This window comes from Mangifera indica, chromosome 12 (assembly GCF_011075055.1).
Source record: "Mangifera indica cultivar Alphonso chromosome 12, CATAS_Mindica_2.1, whole genome shotgun sequence".
NCBI lineage: Eukaryota > Viridiplantae > Streptophyta > Magnoliopsida > Sapindales > Anacardiaceae > Mangifera > Mangifera indica.
In genome coordinates this window covers 15,076,091-15,095,576 of record NC_058148.1, presented here as the reverse complement: position 1 = coordinate 15,095,576, position 19,486 = coordinate 15,076,091, and the positions used below count along the sequence as shown (strand labels likewise).

At 34.1% G+C, this 19,486-nt stretch overlaps 3 protein-coding genes and 1 long non-coding RNA gene across 6 annotated transcripts; 2 read left to right on the top strand and 2 right to left on the bottom strand.

Moving 5' to 3' along the window:
• The first annotated feature begins 655 nt into the window (after positions 1–655).
• LOC123192943 (mannosyl-oligosaccharide 1,2-alpha-mannosidase MNS3-like) lies at positions 656–5,606 on the top strand. The gene is made up of 6 exons (XM_044605661.1): positions 656–1,021; positions 1,861–2,798; positions 3,063–3,324; positions 4,233–4,430; positions 4,593–4,741; positions 4,894–5,606. The coding sequence occupies exons 1-6, from the start codon at positions 944–946 to the stop codon at positions 5,141–5,143; spliced, it is 1,875 nt and encodes a 624-aa protein (XP_044461596.1). The 5' UTR covers positions 656–943; the 3' UTR covers positions 5,144–5,606.
• A 2-nt stretch (positions 5,607–5,608) lies between these two features.
• Positions 5,609–9,547, bottom strand: LOC123192942 (potassium channel KAT1-like). Of its 2 annotated transcripts, XM_044605660.1 has the most exons (11): positions 9,369–9,547; positions 9,074–9,289; positions 8,787–8,942; positions 8,630–8,687; positions 8,201–8,518; positions 7,520–7,759; positions 7,297–7,395; positions 7,160–7,192; positions 6,876–7,061; positions 6,039–6,774; positions 5,609–5,815 (listed from the first exon to the last, which is right to left on the bottom strand). In XM_044605660.1, the coding sequence occupies exons 1-11, from the start codon at positions 9,545–9,547 to the stop codon at positions 5,664–5,666; spliced, it is 2,373 nt and encodes a 790-aa protein (XP_044461595.1). In that variant the 3' UTR covers positions 5,609–5,663. The 2 variants fall into 2 exon arrangements, with proteins under 2 accessions (XP_044461595.1, XP_044461594.1); XM_044605659.1 differs by having other exon boundaries at positions 8,630–8,942.
• Positions 5,767–10,504, top strand: LOC123192944. 2 transcript variants are annotated; one of them, XR_006496979.1, is made up of 4 exons: positions 5,767–5,908; positions 5,998–6,071; positions 8,156–8,257; positions 9,751–10,504. It is a non-coding gene; the product is annotated as an uncharacterized LOC123192944 (long non-coding RNA). The 2 variants fall into 2 exon arrangements; XR_006496980.1 differs by lacking the exons at positions 5,767–5,908; positions 5,998–6,071; positions 8,156–8,257 and adding an exon at positions 9,524–9,663.
• Positions 10,505–16,651: 6,147 nt separating this feature from the next.
• On the bottom strand, positions 16,652–19,127 carry LOC123192613 (prefoldin subunit 6-like). The gene is made up of 5 exons (XM_044605225.1): positions 18,977–19,127; positions 18,805–18,875; positions 18,494–18,618; positions 17,644–17,704; positions 16,652–16,949 (listed from the first exon to the last, which is right to left on the bottom strand). The coding sequence occupies exons 1-5, from the start codon at positions 19,053–19,055 to the stop codon at positions 16,893–16,895; spliced, it is 393 nt and encodes a 130-aa protein (XP_044461160.1). The 5' UTR covers positions 19,056–19,127; the 3' UTR covers positions 16,652–16,892.
• Positions 19,128–19,486: the final 359 nt, after the last annotated feature.

The window sequence follows — 19,486 nt, the reverse complement described above, 5'->3', positions numbered from 1 at the left end:
ATTTTATAATTAAATATTTGATATTAATATATGTTTTAAACTTATATCCTTTTTATTGATTAAGTATATTTAATTTTGTCATTTAAACTATTATTTATATAATTTGATAATTTATTATTACATCATTAATAATTTTAAATTAAAAATAAAATAATATTTAATCAGATAATATATCATCTAGTTAAGTTAACGGTAAAACTTAAATGAAAACCAATCAATATTAACAGTAAATTAAAAAAAAATTGACAGTAACACCTAACATTAATTATGAGAGTGGACCAAAATATAGGTTGTTGAGAGAAAATTACAAATTGTTGATATGAGTATTTTATTATAATTAAAATTTACTCATATAAGTAATATAATACTTTACTTTGATCAAATTTATAAAGAAATACAATATATAAGGTTTCCTACCATCTCTTTTTCATCTTTCAGGAACGCATCACTATTCAGTTTCTATAACATCTTAATTTGTCTAGATTTACTATACCATATTTAATTCTGTCCAAATATGCAATTATATATATTTCCGAGTAACAGGACAAGACAACTGGACTGTTTTTAATCCTTTGCACTGAATTGAACTTGAATTTCATTATCATTATTACGAATTTTTAGTATCGACATGGGTCATGTTATGTTATGTTATGTGTACACTCAGCGGCTTGAATCTGTTTACTTCTCATCAACAGTAAGTAGAGTACATTGACTTAAACACGAACGTAACCAACCTTCACTAGCAATTCCCGCGAATCATTTTCCCCGCTCGAAGGAAATTTCCCTCACTTTCTCGCTATAAAAATTTTGATCAGATTGAAAATTTTGATCAGCAACATTAACATTCTCATTTCGTGCCGTCTACGCTCTGCCTTTAAATTCGTTAATAGAGCGGAGCTGTGCAGAGCAGATCGACAACCCTAACTTGATTATTTAATCGAGCATGTCGAGGCCTCTACCGTATTCAGTGAAAGATGTTCATTATGATAACGCCAAGTTTCGTCACCGATCTTTTTTCAAGGTCGATAATCTTATCATGATCTTCGTTTATTGATTTTTTTTATAATTTTTATATTTGGTTGATGGTTGATTGAATTTTGTGACTTATGTTATTGGATAGCTTAATTTGATTGTGTTGTATGATTGCAATCTGTGTATTTTGAATTTGAGTCATTAAATGTCGTGTTATCGATTGATTGAAGCAATGTGAGGTAATGGATTATATTTCAGGTTTTTATTTTATTCTAGTTTCGGGTTTTTATATCAATGAATTATCTATCTGGCTTTCATTTGCTCAAGAACTAGAGTTGAACTCTAATTTTGAACTTCAGTTAAAAGGAAAACATCTCCATTTTGGATTTTAATTAGTTCCACCTTCTAAATTTTTTACTAAGTTTTGACTAAGAGGGTTCAAGTCTACTGACCTTAATGCTATGGTGTGCCAACCAAAGCTGTTGTTTGTTACTTTTAAGCCAGACATAAAATCGATTGATCCTCAAAAGGCATGAAATGTAGGGGTTCATAATTGCAAATACATCGCAAAATTTATAGGTTACTTTTAGCTTCCCTTGTGATTTTTTTTAAATCTTTTTTTTCCTTAAGAAGTCTGATATGAACCTTAGGAGAACCACACCTCAAAAGCTAGCTATTGAGATGGGAGAGCCCAAGGCCATATAAACCCCACACTAGTTGTCCATACTTTCCAATGTGGGATCCAAGTCTCATACCTTGCATTTGGGATCCTAACAAAGTCACACTTATTGTTTTTTTGACTTATTTGCGATAGTTTAAGGTTGTGTGATAATTAAACCTTACACCTAGATTTGACTCGGCCATTCTCCTTTTTTGTTAACATCTCAGGTGATCACTCAGAGTTTTTTTACCAGTAACTTAAAGCGTGATTGCGTTAGTTGTAGTACAGGAAAGTTTCTAGTGGTGTTAATGATTTTTGGTTTAGCTTATCTTATGCTGATGCATACAAGTCGTGCCATTTCCATTTCAAATAGAGTAGCAATAGGTATTACAAGTACTGGTGGAGATCGTGTTATGGTTGGCCACACCAGATTTGGAAGATTTTGGAGAAAACCACCAAGGCTTCCTCCTCGAACTTCACCAGATGAAAAGGGTAAGACTAAGAACACAAGTATGGGATCAGAGTGGATTGATCAACAACTCAAAGTGAAGGAAGCTTTTGTTCATGCATGGTCTGGTTATAAAAAATATGCAATGGGTTATGATGAGCTTATGCCACTGAGTAAGCGGGGAACTGATGGGTTAGGAGGTCTAGGTGCCACTGTTGTGGATGCTCTTGATACAGCAATGATAATGGGTCTTGATGAAGTGGTTTCTGAAGCAGGTTCGTGGATTGAGAAACACCTTTTAGATAAAATAACTCAGAAAGGTCAAGTTAATTTATTTGAAACTACCATACGTGTTCTGGGTGGTCTTTTAAGTGCATATCATTTAAGCAGTGGAGAGCAAGGGATGAATCGGACCAGTGTTGGACCAAGCCCGACTGTTTATCTAGAAACAGCAAAAAAATTGGCTGATTGTCTGCTATCCGCATTTACTTCCAGTCCAACTTCTATTCCCTATAGTGATGTTGTTCTACGGGATTCTTCAGCACATCCAGCTCCAGATGGATTAAGTAGTACATCTGAAGTCTCCACATTGCAGCTTGAGTTTAACTATCTCTCTACTGTTTCTGGTGACCCCAAGTACAGCACGGAAGCCATGAAGGTTATGGAACATATCAAAACTCTCCCAAAGGTGCAAGGCCTGGTTCCTATCTTTATAAGGTATGGTCGTTAACTTTTAGGATTTATCATTACTAATCACTTCACTGTTTAGCATCATTTTAATTATATGTAACTGTCAATGTCTTCCAGAAGTATGCTATAGCAGTGTTCAAATTATATTACATTATAAAGTTAGACTAGTGTTCCATCTCATGTTTAATGTTTTATCTATTATGAGTAGCTGTTTCCATTTCTTTCTACAGGTGCATTTTATTTGTTAATAAAAAAAAGAAATTTATTGATATCAACTCTTATGAAATGCAGCCCTGAGTCTGGGGAATTTAGTGGGGAAAATTTGAGACTGGGATCTCGTGGTGACAGCTACTATGAATATCTAATCAAAGTGTGGCTTCAGCAAAGAATCAGTCATGGCAGTAATTTCAAATATCTACAGGACATGTATGAGGAAGCAATGAAGGGCGTCAGACACCTCCTTGTCCGAAAATCAATCCCCAGTGGATTGGTTTTTGTGGGGGAATTGCCCTATGGATCGGGAGGTTCATTCAGTCCAAAAATGGATCACTTGGTAAGAGCTACTTGTATATAGTTATTCTCCAACCCATGCTGTGACCCTTTGAACATTGAAAAATAAAAGAAGATGGCTATATTTTGTCATTAATTGGCTCTGGTTTGTGAACTCAACTTGAAGTTCCTAGAATTTTATCACTCATGTGCATCAACTTGAAGCATTCATGTTGGTGCTAGCCGAAGATGAAAGAAAATAGCAATTTCTCAGCCATAGGACATATGTTGCACCTTGTGCAATATGAAAGATGTTGAAGTTATGTATGAATTATAGTTTCTATTATCACATATGCCTGTGTTAATGTACACAGTCGCACATGCACACCTAGGATATCAGGCCATGAAACATGGTGTAGACTTCCCTGCTCATTAGAACACAGGCTGTCCTAGTGAAGGTGTAATTTGACCTAATTATGTGGCTAGAGACTTTTTTGCTTTTTTTCACATTTGAGCTTGTGAGAACAACATTTCTTTCTTACCACTATTAGTGGTGGAATAGTATTAGAACCTAAAGAGTGGTTGCATAAGCACCTCTTCTTGGAGTGAACCTAGTAAAGAAATATGGAGAAACAAGTACAGACCACAAAGCAGAAAGTTCTTTCAGTACATTTTGTTCATTGCTAAGAAGCTTGAGCACTAAGTCTCCTGGAGATGAATAAATTTTTTGCATCATATTTTTGTGAAATAATCATACTTTTTTAATTTGAGGAAAGAGTTTATATGGTGTTATGGAATCTTTTTTTGGTTTCTTTTAATTTATGGCATGCATAATTGTTTCCATATTTATACTGATATTTTATAATATTTATATTGTTATTGTTGGCATTGTTGGTAAACATGGTACATGTAGCTGGAATGAATTGTAACCATGCTTATGTGATACTAATTTAAATCTATTGCCCTTTTCAGGTGTGCTTCTTGCCTGGAACTTTGGCACTTGGTGCTACTAAAGGCATCACCAAGGAAAAGGCCATGAAAGACAATTTGCTTACCTTTGAAGACCTCAAAAATTTGAAACTTGCAGAAGATCTGGCCAAGACCTGCTTTGAAATGTATTCAGTAACTTCCTCTGGCCTTGCTCCAGAAATTGCTTATTTTCACACAGAGGTTAGTTTTATTTGCATAATTTGGTTTGTCATAATTGTGTTAGGATCTTGTTGATGTGTATATGCTTCATGAATCTTTATACCTGTTCTTTTACAACTTTTCATACTGTTACAACTTTTCCTTTCTTTCACATTTTCTGATATCTGACTCTATATTAATCAGGAGTACTATGAAGGTGGTCTTGATGGTGGGAATAAGAGCTCGGAGTACGTGAATGATATAGTAATTAAACATCTGGATCGACATAATCTATTGCGTCCTGAAACTGTAGAATCACTGTTTGTCTTGTATCGTATAACAGGAGATCAAAAGTATGTTTATAAGATTCTCAGGCTCTGCTTTTTTGTGTATTATTCAAATTGATGCTGTGGACCACATCAAACATGTTATTGTGTTTGTCTGTGTATAGGGGGGGTTTTATTTGATTTTTTTTTCTAATCTAACCAAATATAATATACTGCAGATACCGAGAATGGGGTTGGCAAATTTTTGAAGCATTCGAGAAGTACACGAAGTTGGATTCTGGTGGATACACTTCATTAGATGATGTCACCGTACTTCCTCCTAAACGAAGAGACAAGATGGAGACATTTTTCTTGGGTGAAACACTAAAGTATTTGTATTTACTGTTTGCTGATAACTCTGTCATACCTTTGGATAAGTTTGTTTTTAACACAGAAGCTCATCCCTTACCTATTAAAGGCACTGTTTAGTGGGAATGGCAGACCCACTGCTGCCTGGAGCCTTTGTGTGCTTGCACAAGGTTGAGTGTGTCATACCTGAACACAGACATAATGGTCTTTTTGGACTCCCTGGTGTTTCTTTTACATGGTTGTGCTGTTTATTTGACTCTGAAGGCCACCAAACTCTTCAGAATGCGTTCTCACTTCTTTTGTCATGCATCGGTGACTTGTTTCACCTCAAAAAGTCTATTGAAAGAAGTTTTTATAGACATCTGTATCTGCATGGCTGAACAGATATGATGGGAGTGTAACATGTATTTTTGTGATAATTCTTTATTATGCTTTCATTAATTATATGTGGATGGGTTTTCTCGGCCAACCTATTCAGTTAAAGTACAACCATTTGTAATTGATTTCTCCATTTTTGTAGTATTGTTAACAGTTTCAGAGACCTGATTGATCAAATTATCAAGTCAATTTCTTTTTATATCTATATTGGCATAGATGACCCAAAAATTACAAGCTTTCTGCGTGTTTACATCATTGCCTTTCAATAATATTCTGTCACATCATAATCCATGTTCACAGAGTTGTTTTGAAGGAGAAAAAGATGATCACCATCTCGAATGACACTTGTATCATCTATTTCTGCATTCTCAGCATTGATGACTTTCGTGAATTTGTAGCCTCCAAACTTTTCACCTGCAGTTTTGCAAGGATTTGGCATGCAATGGTTCAATGCTTAGAAAAGTAAAAGATGATATGATTTAAGCAGTTTGTTGATCCCTTTTCCAGGTTAGAATCCTGTTTGTCTTGGTTTCATTAGTTTATTCTATGTCTATTGAACTTGAAATTGATTTATAATTATTTTCTCAAATATTCAGGTTTATCTTCAAGTGGCCTTTCAAAGTCACACAGTGCTTACCAGCAATTCTTAGGAGCTCATCTATTGAAGCAGGTAGGACAATTAACTTGCTGGGCTGGTTCTGAGATGTGCCTGTATTTTGGATTTTCATGTGAATAGTAACTCTCTTCTTGTTTGATTTAATCACTTCTTTGTCACTAGCTGAACTAGAAATGCATGCACCGAAGTGTATGGCTTCTCTTTTCAAGTGAGAATTTAAAGAACTGATTGCCCCTGGTCTTTGATGTTTGCTTTTGTTATTTATGGTGTTATCTGCTATTTCTGGTCCAATGATCTCTACCTTATGTTCATCTGGTCTTCTGTTTTCATAACTTAATAAGAGGTCATATATATTTCTGTCTTCTTGCTGTTCCGCTAGAGCTTTTGGTGACCATCCTCGGGCATCAAGTTTATTTACGTTTTCCCCTGCTTCCGGCGGAGGTTTTACCATTTCGAAATGCCCTTGTTGAACTGCAGAATGCAGTTCTGTTTGGCCATCTTCAAATTTTTGATTTACACCCATGGCATAGACAGTGCGGTCTTGACCTTTGTTTGTTTCATTTGTCTCTCTAGCTTCTGATCCCAGGAAATTTAAGTCTCTTAATTCCTGCAATGATGGATCTCTGTTTGGATATTCTTGGCATCCAGCATGTAAATTGCTCCCTCCCTTCCATCCTCCATCCAGCCATTTGTTGAGGAATAATCCTGGATCAGTAGTTGGGTAGTTGAAGCCCATGCTTTCTAGCTGTTTCAGTTTCTGTGCATGTTTACACAAAACATCAGCCTTGTCATTTGAAAATGCAGTTAAAATCAATAAATTATTATGTTACTCTGCAAGCTGTTTAATATTAAACATACCTCAAAAAGATTGTTCATTATAATGCGCCCATCTTCAGTATTTACTTGGATGGCGCTGATTAGTGAGGTTCTATTCATTCGTAGAATTTGAGAAAGTTCAATGGTCCTCACTGTGAAGGGTTGTGGCTTGTAACATAAAACTCCAATCTCTCCGAATACTTCTCCTGCAACTGCCTTTCCTAGGACCTGCATGGTTCATGTGGAATTCTTAAGCTAGTTTTGTTGTTTGTTTTTCTTTATACAGTAATCTAAAGAAAATATGCAATTGTTACAACTATACATACTTGATCTTGCCCATCTACATAGGATATGAATTCCTGCAACCAATATTTATTTCAGCATCAAATTTTAATATGCTGAATTTGCCTCTATTTTGATTTTATAGAATATAAATTGTGCTAGAAAACTTAAGTGCACTCACCACTTCTCCTGAGACCAGTAAATAAAGGTCTGTCGGGGCTTCATTCTGCAGAATAACATCTTCCTTTGGTGGAAAATACTCAGCATCCATTTCTGAAACCTGTTAAGAAAGAGTGGACTCAATATTGTCTTCTGAAGGTAATATACATATCAATTCCATAGAAAAGGAAGATTAGGTAAATAGGACCTATATATACATTTATAAGCGTCCATTGATGTATTACCAGTTGAAAAAGGAAATCACGGGAAACCCCTTGGAAGAGATAGACATTTTGGGTGATGGGAAAGAAGAGATAGTGTGCAATGCTTGAACGAATGGCTTTTGGAAGACCATTCAAGGTTTCTTGCTGCTTTAGTCCTTCAGTTTTGTACCTCAGGCATATGTGTGACAACATTTGATTCTGTATGTGAGGGGGCAATTGGTTCCTTGTAGCAAATTCTGAAGCAGCTCTAACTGTATCCCTCTATAACACCAAAGTCCATATTTTTTTCATTAGAAATATTAGGTTAAAGACGGCATCCTTCTCTTGTAGAAATTTAGAAATCAAATACAAAACTGCCTTTAAACTAAAAACTCCAATCAACTCCTGCAATCAGGTGCTACATCATTATATCTGATTACTTTTTGTTTTGTTTTTTTCTCTTTTTGCAGTTTCTCTTTAAAACTTTAGAATGTGAGGTAGACAGACTATTTTTCCAAAAAATTAAAAAACTTCTGAATTTCTTTTGAAAATATTGGCATTCTTTTGGCACTACTGTTGAATGTGACTTATAATTTATCATGTAAAGTATATGTTTCTCTTCTTTCCTTTCCATGAAGTCCTTTTGGAGTGAGTTTGATATGTGGAATTCTTTGGCAGGTGAAAAATTTGGAACAACAGGAATGCAAGTGAAAGACAGCATACAAAATTCCGGGTACAGCTGGTCCACTGAACCACTAAGTTGGTCATGTTTCCAATGAGGTAGGATGTCAATCCCAAGTTGAATAGCATATAAAATATATCAAACAACATCTCCCTGGGGTTCTCAGGATGCAAGTCTCCATAACCAGTTGTTGTGAGAGTTGTAATAGACCAGTACATTGCAGTTACATATCTGTTCCAGAGGCTATCATCTTTGAAATCTGGGTTTACCACACCAATCCAGGTTTTCTTTGGATCAGAGTATCTATCTGCGATCAGATAGTTAAAACATCCAGCACAGTGTACTGCAAACAGTGTTACCTGAAGTCAACCAGAAAGGGAAGAAACCCATGATTCAAATGATTGAGAGTGAAGAACATCTATATATATAATCTTGGAAAGGAAAAGGAGTGGAAGTTTCGGATGAGTTACAGCAATGAGCTTTGTGCACCGTGTCCAGAAATAGTTGAACCGAATGTCCTTCTCAAGTCTGATAAAAAAGCCAACTGGCTTGTGAGTGATTCTTTCACTATAACAGTTCAGATTTTTTTGGGGGGAAAAAAGAAGCATGTTTGGATTAGTTATCAACCTTGCAAAAAGAGAGCTGACTCTTCTGAGACGCCAGAGTCTAAGCATATTGAGAAGTCTAAGACCAAGTTCACTGCTATGATTTGTTAAGAGGAGGCTGAGAGACTGAAATGGTGCCGTTGAGCAGACATCAAATATAAACCAGGTTGATGTGTACCTGTAAGTTGGATTTGATCATGTTAAGAAAGCTCAGTCTCCTATAGAAACAAACATTATTATCATTTTCGTCTTTTACATTTATTTAAATGAAGAAATCTTTGACTAAAGGCAGCAAAACTCTTAAATCACCTGATTGCTATTTTCTTGGGATTGTCAACAAGAAGATATGATTGGCCATCAAGATATGCTACGAAGAAGGTGAGAATAATATCAATGGCAAAGAAGCCATTTACAATGTTATCAAAAATGAAAAGGGCATCTTTCTTGTAAGTTAGAAATGCAAACTCAAATGGACAGATCCAAGCTGAGTAAATGACAAGAACAACCAGCCAAATCTCCCAGGCCCTGAAAAGAGTAGTAGGACATGAGGAGCAGGTATAATACAGAAAGAAATATCTGATTAAATTATGAAAAGGATCATCACCTATAATAAGGATTGAAAGGGGAAATTATGTGTTTTCGTAGCCTGGTTGACTGGTTTATTCTAGCTCCAAGGGATGGCAGGAGATCACTAGAGAGGAAACTGCCATGAGTAACACTCTTCACCCGGAATTCATCAATACAGAACTGGTTGAAAAAGTTTCTACAACCAGAAAATGACATGCTTGATATTTGAATTCCTTCAGTCTACAGGAGTGTATGTTAAACTTTGGTGGAGTCTAAGACCCTTGAGGATGACTATATATAGGGAGTGCCTGTGATCGTTGACACGGGTTAAGGTGCCTTTTGATAACCTTTATCTCAACTTTTTTTTGACATTTTTGAAACAATTGTATGGTAGATTATCTAACTAGTGGTTCATTTAGGTTGGAAGTGGAAGTGTTAAAAAGGTAAACAGGGCCATGGAATTTCTCATCCTGTTAGCACAAGAAAAGGAAGCAAAACAGGAGAAATAGACGAAGTAACTAGAAACCAGAGGGCAGTGGAAGTGGCAGGCATGAATCTTGTACTATGCAGTTGCTGTGATGAATTTCGGAGAGATAGAAAGAGAAGGATGAAAAAAGATGGAAAGTGACAATGGTGGTGAACTGATGCTTCTGGTGGGAGCTCCATCATCAAAGCTTGTGGAGATGTAAGTGATATATAGAAGGTTTTGGTTTGGTTGGACAAATTTGAATGAAAATGTATTGGGCAAAGGAGATTTCAGTTGTGGATGCCACATGGACCAATTGCACCTTTGTTTAGAGGTATGACACTTTTCTATCTTTTTAAATTAGTTTATTCTTTTATTTTCCAGGAAAATAAAATACAGGTAGTGTAATCAAGGTTTATTGTGAATAGGGTAGCCCAGAAAAATACTTATTTAATTTACATGATAAGAAGTTAGGAACCAAGATTGTGAGGTCCCCTAAGGTTTCCTTTGAAGATTCTTTCCGTGTGAGTTATGGTTGGGGCTGCTTGCTTTTGCCCACTTTCAAAAATTTAACGGATAGCAGCAAAATGAATTTGAGAGGACATTTAATTATAGATGACTTTTTCTTTGATTGTATCTGCATATAAGAGATGGGATTCGATTGTCTGCTGTTTGATGGTTTCAAATTCAGTGAATTGTTTCATCAATTTATAACAGAGAAAATGGTGACAGGTGATTTTGGTGAAATTTGTAGGACACAAGAAAACATAAACAAGATTTGCATAATGAGCACATGTAGAAATGACCCACAGGAATAACATAAAAAATTAGATCATTTAATCATATAGTGATACGTAAGTTTTGTATATATAGATTAGAAGAAAGATTGTAAGTGAATTATTATTTAGTTTAGATATATATTTACTGTTAGTCTTTCTCTTGTTCAATTAGAAGGGTTGCTTTAACAGGGTCATTGGGAGTTGGGATTGGTCGGCTAAACTAGAGTGCTGATGACTTGTTCTGAATTTGAGTTTTAGAGTGTCTTATTTTCTCCTCTCATGAGGCCCGTGACCAATCCTACACTCTTGGAAGCCTGACATAGACAAATTGTGCTGATGACTTGTTCTGAATTTGAGTTTTAGAGTGTCTTCTTTTCTCTTCTCATGAGGCTCGTGACCAATCCTGCACTATTGGAAGCCTGACATAGACAAATTGTGCTCATCTCTCACTAGCATTAACTAATATAAATAAATTGTTTTATCATCATATAATTATGTGTTATGATTAAATGTTTTATCTTTAATTTAAAATTATTTAAATATAGAATAAATCATTTAATATTTTTTTGTACATATTGTTCGTAGAGAAAGTACTTGTATTTTTTTGTTTACGTAGCAAGATAAAATGGGCAAAGTAGCTTTCGATTACATTGGTGATAAATCTTGCTTTTAACGGGAACATCAAATTTCCTGTGACAGCTAAACGCCAATTTGATTCAACTTTTTCTTACGGCCTCTCTGTACGGGCAATTTCATGCCACATAGCATATAATAATCATATTTATTGATGGATTAAATCTTCTCCACCACCCTTTGAAAGAAACTCAAAAAAGAGAAGGGAGTATGAGAATTCCCGTGATTGTTGAAAGGCAAGGGCCCAATCCATCGAAATTTTATGTGATGGGAGTGGATTCCAGCCAAGTCTAAATAGAAATCAATTTAAATTTGACTCAAATCTAAAAAGTTAAACTCTAGTTGACAATGAGGTCATTGGAGAAGCTATCAAAAAGTATTAAAAAAAATCATTAAAGAAGAAAATAAAAAGAAAAAAAAGTTGCTAGAGAAAATAAATTCGGTGAACACTTTTTAGTGATTTATTGAATTTGAATAAGTTTAACTTAAGGCTAAGGGTAGCTGAACTTAAGTTTCAAACTGAACATCGAATCAAACTTGAATAAGTTTAATTTGGGTTTTATCTAATATGGAACAGTGATCTTTTAAAATCATGGACCTCAGTTTCTACGAAAAATTCCCCCGTTTATTTACATTATGGTCCTTCCTTCATCAATTAACTAAATTCAAACCTTAATTACATTTTATTTAGGTTAAATAAAACGTAATTGACATGTATTATTACCGAGGACACCAAGGGACCAATGAATTTAAGAATGTGAACCAATCATAACCTATTCTCATCGCAATAGCCACAACGGACACTCAATTTTTATCATGGATAAAACAAGAAGTTAAAAGTATAAAATATTAAGTATGGAGTTAGAATCCAAATTCAAATATACATTTGCAGAAGGCCAAAGGACTATTTCCTATACAAAGTATATTGATTTCTTAAATTTTCTCTTGTTAATTTTGAAAATCTTATTTACCCACTTACGAATGGTTAAACTTAACAGTTTTAAGGACAAAATTATTATTTTATCTGTAATATTAAAGATAAACTTAAATTTGATTTTATTTTTCTCTTTAAACTTTAAAAACTAACAATTTTCTTTCAATCAAAGTTTTCAAAAACTGTATTTCCCCCCTAGGGTTTGCAAATTTTCAAATCCAATTTTTTCGACGATGACCGATGATCTCTAGGGATTGTCTCTTTTTCTCCGATGTCTCCTTCTTCCGACAGTGCGACATCTCCCCCTCCTCAGTGTCGTCATGGATGAAGACACTGAGGAGGGAGAGACATCGCACGATCGAAAGGAGAAGACATCGGAGAGGAAGAGACAGTGCCTGAAGATTATCGGTCATTATCGGAAAAATTGGATCTAAAAGTTTGAAAATCCTAAGGATGGAAATGCAATTTTTGAAACCTTGGGTTAGAAAAAATTGTTAGTTTTTAGGATTTACGGAGGGAAAATGATATAACTAATAAACTCAATTAATTTTAATAGTCTATGAGTGGGTAAATGAAATTTTTAAAGAAGAAAACTTGAAAAATCAGCATACTTGGGGGGGGGGGGGGGGGGGGGGGGGGTGTGGTTCGCCTTTGCATAAATAGGCTTAAGTGTATATACTATCACCTTTTAATATGTCTCATATTAAAATGATGATTTAAATACACACTAACGGCCTTTTATATATTGGTATTATTTGATTTCTAAATAACACCTAAGGAATGGCAGTTGGCACTTGTTTGTATAAATTGATTAGACATGTTAGCGCGAAACCTTTTATCTCAATCATCTCATGTGGATTTTCATGGTCCACAATTTCCTAGTGTTTAGCACTTGCACTAATCCTCCTAATCCAACATCATTGCCTTTTTTTAATATGTCTTTGCTTTGTGACATTTAATTGTCTTTTACTTCTCCACTAATTACTTTATTAATAACTAAATTTGTCATCAAATAACAAATATCTTCTGAAATGAACCCTAATAGCAATTATGATGTTAAAAAGATTGCATGGTGAAAGATATGAAGTCTTAATTACAAGTAACTAATGAAATGCACGCAATTGGGTAGCTTTTCATGAGATTTGTGGAATGCCACCTTGTCATCCCTCTGTATATTTGATGGGACGTATCCCATTCGCTAGACTAGATAAGAGAAAGGTCAGAAAATAAGAGCCTTTTTCACTTCAAAATTACAAAGTAATAAGAGTTGTGTCATTATACTCTTCGTAAAAATTGCAGGAAAAGATTGGTGAGTAAATGCTGCGCCTTTTAATAATATTTGTTATTTGAATGCATGTTCCACTGATGAATGCGAATTAAATTGTGAATTCCTTTTCTATTAGCCTGGCCAGAAAAGGCAGTTAGATTAAGACTGATTCAAAAGATAGTACCTATTAACTTCCACCAGTATTGCAAGGGAATTGATTGCTGCAAAGTCCAAACATAATAACATTTTTGAATGAAAAACGCTTTCATAAAACCTTGAAACAAGTTCATATGCAAAACGAAAAAAAAAAAAAAAAGGGAGTTAAGCCATTTCAATTGGTATAAAAAGGATTCCGATTTGAAAAACAAAAATATTTACAATGGTAGTAATAGAGATGGATTCGATTAGAAGCGAATCGAGCCCGAAGATAACTCAAACTTGGCTCGTACTGATAAATGTAACTCAAACTTAAACTCTTTAAATTAGTGGACAATATCATTAGAAGTTTGTAGATAAGATAAAACAAAATTGTTGATATGATAGAAAATATTATCAGGGGAGTGGACAATTTTTTCAAAAAAACAAACAAGTCACATTATATGCCCCTCGAAAATAGGTAAGATGAAGGAGTGGAATGCATTCAAACCACATTATTATATGCCCCATTAGGTGGCTAAACACATCACCAACTTTTTCATCAGTGGCCTTTCATTTCATCTGCCAACTGCAGCTGGAATGACCAATCATTCCATACATTTTCTCCATTTTTCTTGAACGTGGTTAGAAATATTTAAGGATTTTGAGCACGAAGACGTACGGACCATCGTGTTTCTTGCTCAATAATGGATTTTACCGTACGGACCATCGTGTTTCTTGCTCAATAATGGGTTCTACCGGGTGGAATGCGACGTCTTATCCAGCATATTCTACGCACAAGGGACTTTTGTATCAGAAAGAGTGAAGGTTAAATTTCAGTGGAGGCATTGCCTTTCGTAGCCAAAGTTTTCAAAAGATCATATGATGGAGAAGATACCTTGTTTACACACAAATAGATTCCAATACCAATTGTCGGCTGATGACTTTCTATTTCGAAGCAATGTGAAGAACAACTACTAACAATTTCAACCGTTCTCGTGATCTTTTAAACATAATATTCCAATTTCTTATAATGACATCACATTTCATATCAATTGACTTTCATTAGTAGATGACAAAATTGTCTCTTGTTTCAACAAAATAACATGATCACAAGAGTTCATCAGATGTTTAGATTCATTGCACTATGATCTACTTACAAAATTATTCAATTATTCTTTGCTTCAAGAAGCAATTTAGAAAAAAATTGTGATATCCTACTGTTATTTTACCAAATTTTCAACAAAGTATTCAATAATATAATAGTTGACATAAGCTTCCAGATCAAATCACCGTAAAAACGTTCTGTTCATATTTATCTACTTGTGTAAGATTATACTCATATTCTTGCATACCTCCTGAATTTTCACCATCAGCAATATTCATCCTTATCATCATCTACTTATCAATCTCCATAATCAAACTCACAAACAATACAAGACACTTCAAATTAAGTGATAACATAAGCATAATGCACTCTGTCGACTGAGATGACACTTGACAATAAGATAATTCTAGTGGCTAGATTTACGGGCAACCCATGTTTATGATTTATGAATGTGATACAATATGATGTATATGGTCAAGTTTAATCTTGATTTCACAGGTATCAGCAGCAAGGCAACCTGATGATATATTTATTTAATTAGAAGTTACTGTTTCTGGGGAAATCTGTGGAAACATCGATTCATACAAAGAACACACTGAACAAGTAGTAGACTCCATTATGAATAAAGTGAAATAAGTGTTGGCATGCTCTCATTCAGACACACCCATTAGCAAACACTTTAATGAAACTAAGAAATCTTTAGTGTTTGTAGAATAAAAATTTTTATAACTTTTTTATATCCTAAGAGTGAATTTGTATTATCCTAAAACTACGATAAAGATAGGAAACAAATATCATTTTAAGGAAAGTATTTCACGTCTTAAAGTTGAATTTCTTCCTTCAAGTTTCTCCATCAACTTCCTATCAAATCTCTAAAAACTAACACAATTCATGAATCATTCCTAGAGTTGGTTTCTACTTTTTTATTATGTGTTCGACAAATCTTTCACTTTCGGTCTTCAGTAGCTCTTCAGATCAATAAATGTCTTTGAAATTTGAATCATGGTCAAATGAATAAAAATTGGTTTTCAAAGTAATTAGAGAAACCAGTCTAGTGTTGTTATGGTTCATTTCTTGGTGTAAGAATTTAATTTGTACATTATCTATTTACTTTAGTATCTCGTAACCTGGGGAATTGAAGTTCTAAACCCTGTTTTCAGGGGAACCATCATTTATGAACGTAGATGTACTCTAAATCATCAATACAACTTCTATAGACATTTTAACGTTATGACAAATGACACTCCCAATCGACCCAGTTTGAATCTTGCAAGCCCTAAACACACTGGAAAGTCGAATCAACTAAAATCCATCTAGGGTTGCAATTAAGTTAAATTGAGTATTGTTAGACTCAAGTTTGGTATGATTGAATTTATAGAATGCTTGAGCTAGAAGAGCTTGCTTGGGAGATCGCAGCCTGAGCTTGAGACAGGAATTACTGACCTAAGTTCAACTCAAAAAATTACAGATAAACTATATAACTTATATATTTATTAATTATTCCCTCTATTCAAAGTTCAATATTAGGTTGTATATACAAATTTTAAAACTTAGGGTGTCAAATGAAATTTGTCATAGTAAGATGTAAAGCTTGGGAGCGTACATGTAAAATTTAGTGAGTGTAAATGTAAAGTTTTAAACTTATAAAGATTTATTGATATTATACTCGAGCCAAAAAACAATAAACTCAAACTCTGCTCAAGTAACTCAAGATTAGCTAGAAAATAACTAAGTTAAACCACAAGTAGCTTGAAAGTAGCTCAAACTGTATAATTTGCCAATGAAAACCCTGACGTCTTAGAAAAAGTTGATAAACTATTCTCCTATTTAAGGTCAATATGTAATACATGCACTAACAAATGGGTATTAACAAGTAATAACAATTAATGTGTTATCATGCGATTAAGTGATCTAATTGTTTATTATATTTCTTATTTAAATTACTGAATCATATGATGATACGTTAACCTATTACCTATCCATTAGTACATTTAAGTATTACTCAATGTCAATATATTCTTTTCTTCGAAAATTTAACAAGAGATGTTAGAAAATGCTAATAGACACATAAATGACAACAATTTTTACAAAAATTACTTGATATCCCACAAAACTGCAGTCACAATGATTATAGACTGTTATGCACACTGTACCTTTAGATAGTAACAAGATTCACCAAAATTGCACATGTGAGTAAGGGGAAGCAACACCTACAAACTGATCACACATATTAAGTACATTAAACCTTGGCCTTTCCAACCTGAAGTGATTGAATCCTCTGTTGTACTTTAAAGATCTACAAGACAACAAAACAACTTGGATCAATTAATTGACATTGAAAAATGCAATGCACAATGAAAAAAATATTATATTAATCATGTAGCCAATTTTGCAGCACTGTAATGGACTACTAGCCACAAGACCGATGACCCAGGAGATGGATATTTATACATCAGATTTTTCCAGCACAAAAAAATTAATTAGTCACCCTCATGATCTTATCATTCCCAAATCTATTAAGTCTCAAATAAGCTCGGGGGGTCTAGGACCAACAAAGCAAATACACAATAAGTACTATATGTCAATTTTTTTCTTAAGGTTAGTAATGATCAATAAAAGTTCTCTGCGTGAAATTTCAAATATTTCCTCTTCCAATTTGTGAAGAATGATATTCATATAAAATAAATGCGGTAAGAGAGAGGCAGGCAGATTGAATGAAAGAGATTTGAGGTACAATTATAAATGATAAGATAGTCAACTTCAGCACTTCTCTAGTAGTACAATCCAATACCTGCGAGTCTGATCTAATAAACTCTTATTATACTGGCTGATATGTATCCTATCTTTTATCAAATTTAACATTAAATCCTAATAGCATTTGACACTAAATTTGCTAAAGAATTTCAAATGAAAACAATGGAGAATAGAGGCAGTAAGGAAATTTTCATTATAAGAACAAAAACAAACATATAAATAGGTAGAACACTAACTGCTTCTTTTTTACTATTTTGCTTTTCTTCCAAATCTTGAAGAGTTGCATCAAGTCGCTTCCTATTAGGCATAAAAACAGATTAAAAGTCAAGGCTATTGAACAATAAAGCCAAATCATACTAATAATGGTAATGACAACAACAATAAATTATAAAAACAGGATGAAGAGGAAGAATATGATAACACAGAATCATATAACATATTGCAAATCGTTCTTGCATAAGCACCAATATCTACATAAAGAAGAAAGCAACAACACACACCAATCTATACAAACATTATTGCCTAGAAGAAAAGGTACTTCAAAAGCATATGTCAGTTAATGTGTAGTAAATCCCAAGCCAAATAGCATGGTAATGCTGAAAAAAAAAAACCTGAAGTTTAATCTTGCTTTGATTGGATTCTGCATCCTGGTTATAAATCAATACAGGTTACTATAAAATTAACTATTCATGAGCTTCACAAAAGCTCTCCCCATCGCCTCCTTTCCTATATGGACGAGAGATGTCCAAATATAGCAAAATTCCTTTCTCATTAAATTGGCTCTGGCACTCACATTGTAGCTTAAAAAAAAATTGAAATCCAGACAACAATGAACATGCACTTAAATACTATTCAACCCTGGATTCTGTATTGGGCTCAACACTTCCACTCCAGCTTTGACAAGTAGCTAATAAAGAAAATACCACCACATCTATGGACTAGAGGAAAATACCGAAAACTACAACTTAATTAAATCCAATAATCTATTACTTCAGAAATCTAAAACAAAAACCTAAAAAGAGCCAAGCAAATCACAACCTCGCACATTGCAAGAAAAAATGAATGAAAAAACTACTGAACACATACAATTCAGCAGAAATGTATTCAATTCTCTTGCGCACGTTCGCATTAGCCTCAGCTAAATCTTGCTTCACTAGTACTGGACCAATCAATTTGTAAACATTTGCTCCTTCATTTAACAAACCCAACTCCTACAATAATACACATAATATCACAACCGTAACAAAAAAAATTTCAAAAACCAAATCACAATAACTTCAACGCCTTCTTTGGCTGATAAAAACATACCAGCAAAAAAATATCAATAAATCAATTTCAACCAAATGTTAATTAATAGAAAGAGAAAAAAAAATAAATATAAATATAAAAATACAGACCTTGAGGACGAGTTCGTTCTCTCCAAGCTGTATAGTGTACTTCTTTCTCACTTGATGATTCTTAGCTATATCTGATACAGAACAAAATCGTTAATGTTTTAGGGTATTTATTCGAATTCTTTCAGAAGTAAAAAAAATTATATGAAGAAAATGAAGACCTAAACAAACTTGCCTTTTTGAAGTTTACCAAGATCGTTAGCTTTGTTTTCGAGTTCGCGCTGGAGGTCTCGAAGTGCTGCCGAAGATGCCATTGCAGCTGCCTGTCTTCGTGACCTGCCGCCTAGTCAATCGAGTGTCGTTTTGGAACCAGTTTAATTTGGGCCAGGCCTGCAGAGCCCAATGGATTATGGGCCTTATGCTTAGCCTTAGCAACCAGCTCGTTTCTAATCTTTGTTTATTAATTTATGAGATTGTAATCGATATTTTCAAACTGACAAAAATCCACCAATCAAAAGTTGAATTTAAAATTTTAATTTGATAATTTAGTTCGAATTTAAAATTTTATCATTAATTTATCTATTCAATTTTATTATTCTCAACCTCAAATTAAATACTTTAAATTTGAATTCGGTTCCAACTCATTCATATTTTAGGTTCACTTAGTTGGAATCTACCTCTCTTATGGGAGAGCCCGATTCTCAATACCCACAATCATGTAATAAAGGCCAAACAACTATTTCTC